General features: G+C 59.7%; 1 protein-coding gene across 1 annotated transcript; it reads right to left on the bottom strand.

The window, feature by feature from the left end:
• Positions 1 to 7,919: 7,919 nt before the first annotated feature.
• LOC112890418 (skin secretory protein xP2-like) lies at positions 7,920 to 8,366 on the bottom strand. The gene has a single exon (XM_025957312.1). It carries the CDS (start codon positions 8,364 to 8,366, stop codon positions 7,920 to 7,922), a length of 447 nt encoding a protein of 148 aa, XP_025813097.1.
• Positions 8,367 to 8,671: the final 305 nt, after the last annotated feature.

The raw sequence follows: 8,671 nt of genomic DNA on the forward strand, positions 1-8,671 counted from the left end.
AGTGTAAGCACTCCCCTTGAACTATAAAAGGGAGAGTGCACTCGTTAGAAGACAAGGTTCAACAATCAGAAACACACACAAGCTTATGCTGCTTTCCATTCAGGCTCACGCAGCCAATACAACACCGAAGTGGACGTAGGGTATTACGCTCCGGCGGCCCGAACCACTCTAAATCTTCGTGTCCTTCCTGCGTTCATCTATCCACCGATCGAGCGCTCCTAAGTCTCCTCCAAACCCATCCTTAACTAGGATTAGGCGGGTGCTTTCCGCCACCCGGCTGGAGAATTCCTCCGACATTTGGCGCGCCAGGTAGGGGACCTAGGTTTGGATAGCACTCGGTCGACCTCCTCGACTCCTGCGATGGTACAGGAGAACGGTCATCACGACCTCATGGTTGGTGAAGAAGTGGCGTCCACGACGCCACACGCTTCGTGCCGTCCCCCTCTCGGGCAGCCCCGCGCGCTGCTCCACAGCGGGCAGCAGAGCGGGCCTCTGTGGCCCAATCGGTGCCTTCACCGACTGGGCCCCTCATGGCAGTCAGGGAGTTGCTCCGCAACCCCCCTGGTGAGGCGGCGTCGCCAGACGCGCACAGACAATGGCGTGACGACGTCGATCGCCTCCTCAACCTGGCGCAGGCTTCCCCGAGCCCAGCAGGGGGGTCTGTATCCAGGCAGCGCCGTCGCCAGGGCGGCGCATCCGGTTCTGTGCACTCACCATCCGTGAGGAGTGCACGGGACGAGGACCTCCGGGCGGAGCTCAACCGCAGGCATGCGGGAGAGGATGCCAGGATCTCCATCGAGCGAGCACGAAACCGACGGCTCAACATTGAGGGTCGGGACCTTGCGCCCGAGCTCGATGCGGCTGCGGCCGGGCCGCAGGGACTCCCCCAGGCACCGGTGTCGGGCATGGGCTGCGCGGCGCTCGCAGACCACCTCCGCGTGTTCGCCTGGTCGTCCAAGTTTCGACCTCACCTGCCAGAAAAATATGACGGGTCCACCAACCCGTCAGAATTCCTGCAGGTCTATATCACCGCCATCACGGCAGCTGGAGGTAACGAAGCCGTCATGGCAAGTTACTTTCATGTAGCCTTGACCGGGCCAGCCCGGACCTGGTTCATGAACCTTACCCCGGGATCCATCCAGTCCTGGGGTGAGCTCTGCGCACAGTTCACGGCGAACTTCGCCAGTGCGTACCAGCAGCATGGCGTGGAGGCCCACCTCCACGCCGTGAGGCAACAACCCGGGGAAACCCTCCGGGCCTTCATCTCCCGCTTCACCAAGGTACGTGGAACTATCCCACGTATCTCAGATGCATTGATCATCACGGCCTTCCGACAGGGGGTCCGAGACGAGAAGATGCTAGAGAAGCTGGCGACCCACCAAGTGGAAGCCGTCACCACCTTGTTCGCTCTGGCGGACAAATGCGCCCGGGCTGCAGAAGGCCGTGCATGGCACTCTGCAACCCATGCAGGACCTGCTCAAACGAGTGGGCCCAGTGTCGCTGCCCCTAGCAGCGGCAAGAAGAAGAACAGGAAGAACCGTGGCTTCGACAAGTCACGGATTGGGGGTCCGGCCGTTGCAGCTGCGACGACCGGGGGCCAGAACTCCCGTGGCAAGCGCCCACGACAAGGGCGCACCGACCCCGGGTCGTGCCCTGTCCATCCAGGGGCTCGCCACAGCGCCACCGAGTGCCGCGAGATCCTGAAGCTTGCGGAGCGCCTCAGTAAGAGGCGAGACCAAGCCTTAAAGGAAGGCCCCTCCCCTCCGTGGCGGTCCGGCAAGGAGAAAGCCCCCGACGCCGACGCGGCCGCAGCTGAGAGGGAGTTGGGGTACCAGACCCCGAACAAAGACCTTAAGGGTCTCTTCCATCAATCCGACTCCGAGTCCGGGGGTGATGAGCGCCGCAAGAAGCTGTACGTCATGTACGGCGGCAGCTCAGAACTTGTCTCCCGGCGGGACGTCAAGGCCCTTCGCCGGGAGGTCCTCTCGGCGAAACCAGGGGTGCCGAGGGCGGCGCCCCACCAGCGGTGGAAGGGCACCACCATCTCCTTCGGGCCGTTCGATTGTCCAGAGAACATGGCGGGCGTGGGAGTGCTGCCGCTCATCACGGCACCCACCATTGCCAATGTTCGCCTTCACCATGTGCTGATTGACGGAGGCGCCGGCCTCAGCGTTATCAGCTATGCAGCGTTCAAGCACCTGCAGATCCCGGAGTCCAAGCTGGCTTCGTCACGCCCATTCTCAGGAGTGGGCCCGGATCCCGTGTACCCGGAGGGGACCATCACCCTACCGGTTACATTCGGGATGGAGGACAATTTCCGTACCGAGAACGTGCAGTTCGAGGTTGCGGAAGTTAACCTCCCCTTCAATGCCATCATCGGCAGACCGGCCCTGTACCGGTTCATGGCCGTAGCCCACTACGGGTACCTGGTCCTGAAAATGCCCTCTCCGGCAGGCGTCCTCACCGTCCAGAGCGATCGTGCCGCTGCTGTTGTGGCGGTCGAAAAGCTCCATGCGCTGGCCACGGGGCTTACCCCTGCAGCTGGTGCCCAGGGGTCCGACCCCTCGACCTCACGTGCCAAGGCTCAGGCCAAGGTACCGAAGGTCCGCCCGTCCGACACGGACGATGTTCCCGTGAAGACCATCCAGGTCGGAGCGGAGGCCTCCCAGACCACCCGCATCGGTGGTAACCTGGGAGAGAAATAGGAAAGCGCGCTCATCGCCTTCCTTTGGGCAAATGTTGACGTGTTCGCCTGGGAACCGTCACAAATGCCCGGGATCCCTAGGGAGGTGATTGAGCATCATCTGAAGATCCACCCCGACGCCAGGCCGGTCCGGTAGAAGCCACGCAAGCAGTCCATTGAGCGGCAAAACTTCATCCGTGAAGAGGTCCGCAAGATGCTGCAGGCTGGTTTCATCGAGGAGGTCTACCATCCTGTATGGTTGGCCAACCCAGTTGTGGTCCCAAAGGCCAACGGGAAGCTTCGGATGTGCATCGACTACACCAATCTTAATAAGGCATGTCCAAAAGACCCTTATTCACTTCCGCGTATAGATCAGATTGTAGACTCCACCTCCGGGTGTGGTTTGCTGTCCTTCATAGATGCCTATTCTAGTTTTCATCAAATCAAAATGGCTAGGGATGATAGGAAGCATACAGCTTTTGTAACAGTGGATGGTCTTTATTGTTATATAGTGATGCCTTATGGATTGCTCAATGCTCTACCCACCTTTGCTCGTGCAATGAATATCACTCTAGGTGACCTGGTTAGAGATATAGTAGAGGTGTATGTCGATGACGTCGTTGTCAAGACTAGAGACTCGAATTCCCTATTGGAAAATTTAGCTTGAGTTTTTGACAAGTTACGAGTGACCTCCACCAAGCTTAACCCCGAGAAGTGCGTCTTCGGCGTATCGGCGGGGAAGCTCCTTGGTTTCCTGGTCTCCCACCGGGGAATCGAAGCCAACCCGGATAAGGTTCGGGCAATCGAGGCAATGAGACCCCCTGCACGCCTCAAGGATGTACAGAGGCTGACGGGGTCCCTAGCAGCCCTCATCCGCTTCATTTCGAGGCTGGCGGAGAGGGCGCTTCCCTTCTTCAAATTGATGAGGGGGTCCGGCCTATTTGCATGGACCGAAGAGGCAGAACGTGCCTTCCAAGAGATGAAGCAGTACCTTACCTCCTTGCCGGTCCTGGTCGCACCGGACCCAGGTGAGACACTGTTTCTTTATCTTGCAGCAACGTCCGAAGTGATCAGCATGGTGCTGGCCACCGAGAGGTCCGAGCCTCTCCCGCAGGGGGCCCCCGCGGAACCCCCTGCAGGAGAAGGAGGTCCGGCCTCCACCACTCCAGTAACTGGCCCTACTTCGGAGGGTCCAGCTGGGTCCCGACCCGGAGAAGCGCTAAGCAGCCTGGGGGCCGACGGGTACCCAGCTGGAGCCGAAGGATCTAATCCACCTGGCAGAATCAGGACCATCCAGAAGCCGGTCTACTATGTCACTGAGGTCCTTCACGAGGCAAAGGCCAGGTATCCTGAAACGCATAAGCTTCTTTATGCCATACTTGTTGCGTCCAGGAAACTCCGCCATTACTTTCAGGCCCACAAGATTGTGGTGGTGACCTCCTATCCATTGAGGGCCATCCTCCACAACTCCAACGCTACTGGTAACATCGCCAAATGGGCAGCAGAGCTTGCTGGGTTCCAGCTTGACTTCCAGCCGCGTCACGCCATCAAGAGCCAGATCCTTGCTGATTTTATCGTGGAATGGACGCCTGCACCAAGCGCCTCCGGGGGTCCGGACCAAGGGACGGGCCCCCCACGTCCGGAGGTCAGGGCTCCGGTCTTTACCGGACCTCACTGGACCCTCTTCTTTGACGGGTCCGCCCGCAGTAAGGGGGCCGAGGCTGGCGTGGTCCTCATCGACCCACGTGGCGAGCAGTTAAAGTACATGGTGCGCCTTGATTTTGAGGCCACCAACAACATGGCGGAGTATGAGGCCTTAATCTTTGGGCTCACGGTGGCTCTGTCCCTGGGGGTCCGGGAGCTCCTGGTCAAAGGGGACTCCCAACTCATCATCAGGCAGGTCCGGGGGGAGTGTTGCTGCAACAACCCCCAGCTCGCAGCCTACCTCATCCATGTGAAGAGGCTGGAGAAGGACTTTGATGTGCTAGAACTGCAACATGTTCCACGCGAAGGCAACACAGCAGCTGATGCACTCTCCGCGAGCGCATCGACCCAGGCACCCGTGCCTGAGGGCGTCTTCCTGAGACGTCTGCTGAAGCCTTCCGCCCAGTCCGCCGACCTGGGCGAAGGGGGTCGGACTAGCACCTCGAAGCTAGCGGTCCCGGCGGCAATCCATCCGTGGTGCCCGCCAAGGGTTGTGTCCTCCCTTGAGGGTCCCGAAGACCTCAGGGAGCCGCGCCCAGTTTCTCAGGAAGGTCCTGATGCATGGATCTCTAAGGTCCGGGACTACCTGAAAGATAATTACCTTCCTGAAGATTAAGCATCTGCTGAGCGCATTGTCCGGATGGCTAAGCGATACACAGTGGTAGAAGGGGATCTCTACCGCCGTGGCGCCAACGGCATCCTCATGCGCTGCATCACCCAGGAAGAGGGCCGCGACTTGCTTGCGGAGATCCATGGAGGCGAGTGCGGAAGTCATTCTTCATCCCGCATGTTGGTTGGTAAAGCTTTCCGGCATGGCTTTTACTGGCCGACAGCACTCCAGGATGCAGCTGAGTTGGTAAGGACCTGTAAAGCGTGCCAGTTCCACGCAAAGTAGATACACACTCCAGCTCAGGCGCTGCAGATGATTCCTCTCTCTTGGCCCTTTGCGGTATGGGGGTTGCATATCTTGGGACCTTTCCCTAGGGCCGTCGGCGGGTACCGGTACCTCTATGTCGCCATTGACAAGTTCACCAAATGGCCGGAGGCAACCCCTGTGGTCAACATCACCAAGGCGTTGGCAACTGCTTTCCTCAGGTCAATTGTATGCCGGTTCGGGGTCCCGAACCGGGTCATTACTGACAATGGGACTCAGTTCACGAGCCAATACTTCCAGGAGTACTGTGAGGATATGGGTATTCAGCTCTGTTTCGCCTCAGTGGCGCACCCCAGGAGCAATGGCCAAGTTGAGCGGGCCAACGCTGAGATCCTCAGAGGACTCAAGATCCGGAGCTACTGTGATCTTGAGAAGCATGGTGTAAGGTGGATTGAAGAGCTTCCGAGTGTGTTATGGGGAAACCGGACCACACCCAGCCAGGCAACAGGGGAAACTCCTTTCTTCTTGGTTTACGGGGCCGAAGCGTGCCTTCCCCCGGAGATCACCATGGGCTCTCTGCGAGTCCGATCTTTTGATGAGGAAATGCAGGAACAGGAGCGTCGCCAAGATGTGGACCTCGTCGACGAGCGCAGATGGCGAGCAACAGTCCATAACGCACGGTACAACCAAGCGCTCCGGCGTTACCACCAACGGTTCGTGTGTAGTAGGGGGCTCCGGGTCGGGGACCTAGTCCTAAGGCGGATCCTGAACCGAGAGGGCATGCACAAGCTCTCCCCCAGCTGGGAGGGGCCCTTTAAGGTGACAAAGGTGTGCCGACCCGGATCTGTTCGTTTGGCTGCGGAGGATGGAATACAACTGCCCAATCCATGGAACATTGAGCACCTCCGTAAGTTCTATCCCTAGGACCCGATTGAGTGGGAATTTTCCCTTTGTAGTTGGTAGCATTACCGTGCGGACCAGGGCGGTCGAGGTCCGCCCTCATAAACCCGGCCCCTGGCGTGCATCGCACAACTCTTCTGTACCAATTCATTAAGGGAAAATTTGTTCTCAAATGCGTCCTTGAAGTCTATGCGATTCTATATTTTTTCGCTTCTTGTTACGCTGACCCCTCACATGTTTTCCGCGTCTGTGTCATGCCCAAGGCCCTTCTTAAGTTGCTACGCCACGTCTCTGCCCTTGACCTTTGTTTCATAGGAGAAAAGGAACCGGACCCCTGTGAACTGGCTTTAGGGAGACGCGCTCGCCCTTTGCTGGGGTCCAGGGTTGTGTAGCCGCTTAGCCTGGTTCCGTACCCTAAGCCTACACGCCCTGCCCTCCTAGGGTGAGCGCCGTTGTACCTCAAACCATGTACCAGGGGGCTGGGACCCCTTTTAGCCCTCGAACATGGGTCCTAGAGTTCTGACTCGCTACGCAACTTAGGAAGCCTTCGCTGGCCAGACCAGGAACCTGTGGGGACATCTACTAAACGTCGATCCTAAGTCATGTGCAGGACCTCAGTTCTATGGCAGCTAGTCCCGACCTATCGCGACTACCTCCCAAGGGACCACGGGACCTCGGTGTGCCCAAAAGCACTTTGCAGATCGACAACCAGGAAAACAGCTAAGTTTTTCGCAAAAAGTAGACACATGGAATACTTAAACGTATTACTAAAAATGTGCACAACATTATAAAGTTATCTTACAATAACAAAAGTTATATTACAAAAGAAATAACAAAAAGATACTGGCACTACTGCTCTGGTGGTCCGGAGGCACTCCCACTCTCTGCAGGTTCGGGACGTCGCCGGAGGCGAGCCGCGACCATGTCTACCACCTCCTGGACCCCTTCTCGCGCGGCGGCCGCTGTCGTCCGGAGGGGTCCGATCAGGACAGGAGTCAGCTGAACAGCAGGATCATGACTTCGGAAGCTGGTGAGGATGTACTCCGCCATCTCCCGGGCAACTACTCATCCCTCTGCCTCCAGGAGGTCCTGTAGGCCGACCTCCGCATCCTGTAGCCGCCTGGCGGTGGAGTCCAGCAGCTGGAGCGCGGCGCCGAATGGTGAAGGAGCCTCCGGTACCCAGATGGGGTTGGCTCCGAGCGCCTCTAGCAGAGGGTTCACCGCACCAACCCATCTTGTTAATCGGTTGATGCTGGCGCGCTGCTCTGCCAAGAGCCCCTCCACCTTGGCCTCCCTCTCCTGGAGCGCTGCCTCGCGTTCCTGGAGCCTCCGGTTCCCGGCTGCCAGCTCCTCCTCCACGGCCTCTTGCCGCCTTTGGAGCTCCTGCAGCCGGGCCACCTCCTCTGCTTCTCGGGCGGCCAGCTCTTCCTCTTTCTTTGCTGCTGCCGCCGCCCAATCCGCAAGGGTGGCCAGTTGCGCCTCGGCCGTTGCAAACGCCTCCCTCGCCGCGGCTGCCAGCTCCCGGGCAGTCTGCTCCCTGTCCGCTGCCGCCTACTTCATTTCCTCCAAGGCGATCAGCCCCTAGAGGGCTTCCGTTTCCCGCCGCCTGGCCTCTTTCTCCCGTTGGAGCGCCGCCGCCTCCCGGACGCGAGCTTGCTCCAGCTCCTCCTGCAGAAGCTCGCGCCCCTGCACGAGCTTGGCGCGCTCCTCGGCGTAGCGGGCAGAGACGGAGTTGATGCGGTCGCCCAGACGGACCTCTCAGTCGGAGAGTCGGTGGCGTAATGCCTCCAGCTTCTCCCACTCCTGGCGCATGCCGGCCTCTAGCTCCTTCTGAGCTTGGTGGCATTTGGCTATGAGTCGGGGAAGAGGGATCTCTGACGTGCTAGGTAGGAGGCGCCTTCCCAGCACCACCTCCGGATCCACCTCCTCTGCCGGTGGGGAGGCGCTGCTGGCAACTTCGGCGACCCCTGGTGCCGCCCCCTCCGCCTCTTCCGCTGCCTCTGGTGCCGCCACCTCTGCTGCCTCCGGCGTTGCAGCCTCCACCGTGGCAGCGGCCCCCTCAGCCGCTGGCTCGGCTGGTGAGGGCCCGGCCTCGTCGTCTGAAGCTGCAGTCGCTGCCTCCATAGCTGCAGTGGCTTTGGTGGCCTCCTCCTGGGGGGCAGCTTCGGGTCGTGGCGGGGTGGAGGCATCCGGCTCCGGGTCCATGGGTCCGGTAGCTTCTGGAGCTGCTTCAGGCGGAGGTCCTGCTGGGGACGGCGCCGAGGGTCCCGACGCTGGCTGGGGGCCGGATCCCCCAGTTGGCACGTCTGAAGATTGCGGCCTGCCGTATCACCTGTATGGTTAAGGAACAGAAGCCAAGAAAGGAAATGAAAAACCTTGACAAAACTACTTACGGGAAGTCGCACCACTCCCATCTGCCCCGGGCGGCTGGGGGGACTTTCCTCCCTGCCGAGGACCCCCCGAACTTTTGATGGGTGTCCCCGACCATCGGAGCTTCTGGTGGCGGCGGT

This window comes from Panicum hallii, chromosome 4, assembly GCF_002211085.1.
Source record: "Panicum hallii strain FIL2 chromosome 4, PHallii_v3.1, whole genome shotgun sequence".
Lineage (NCBI taxonomy): Eukaryota > Viridiplantae > Streptophyta > Magnoliopsida > Poales > Poaceae > Panicum > Panicum hallii.

Excerpts from the sequence above, each read along its gene's own strand:
- LOC112890418 (XM_025957312.1), bottom strand. The coding sequence starts at position 8,366 with ATGGACCCGGAGCCGGATGCCTCCACCCCGCCACGACCCGAAGCTGCC.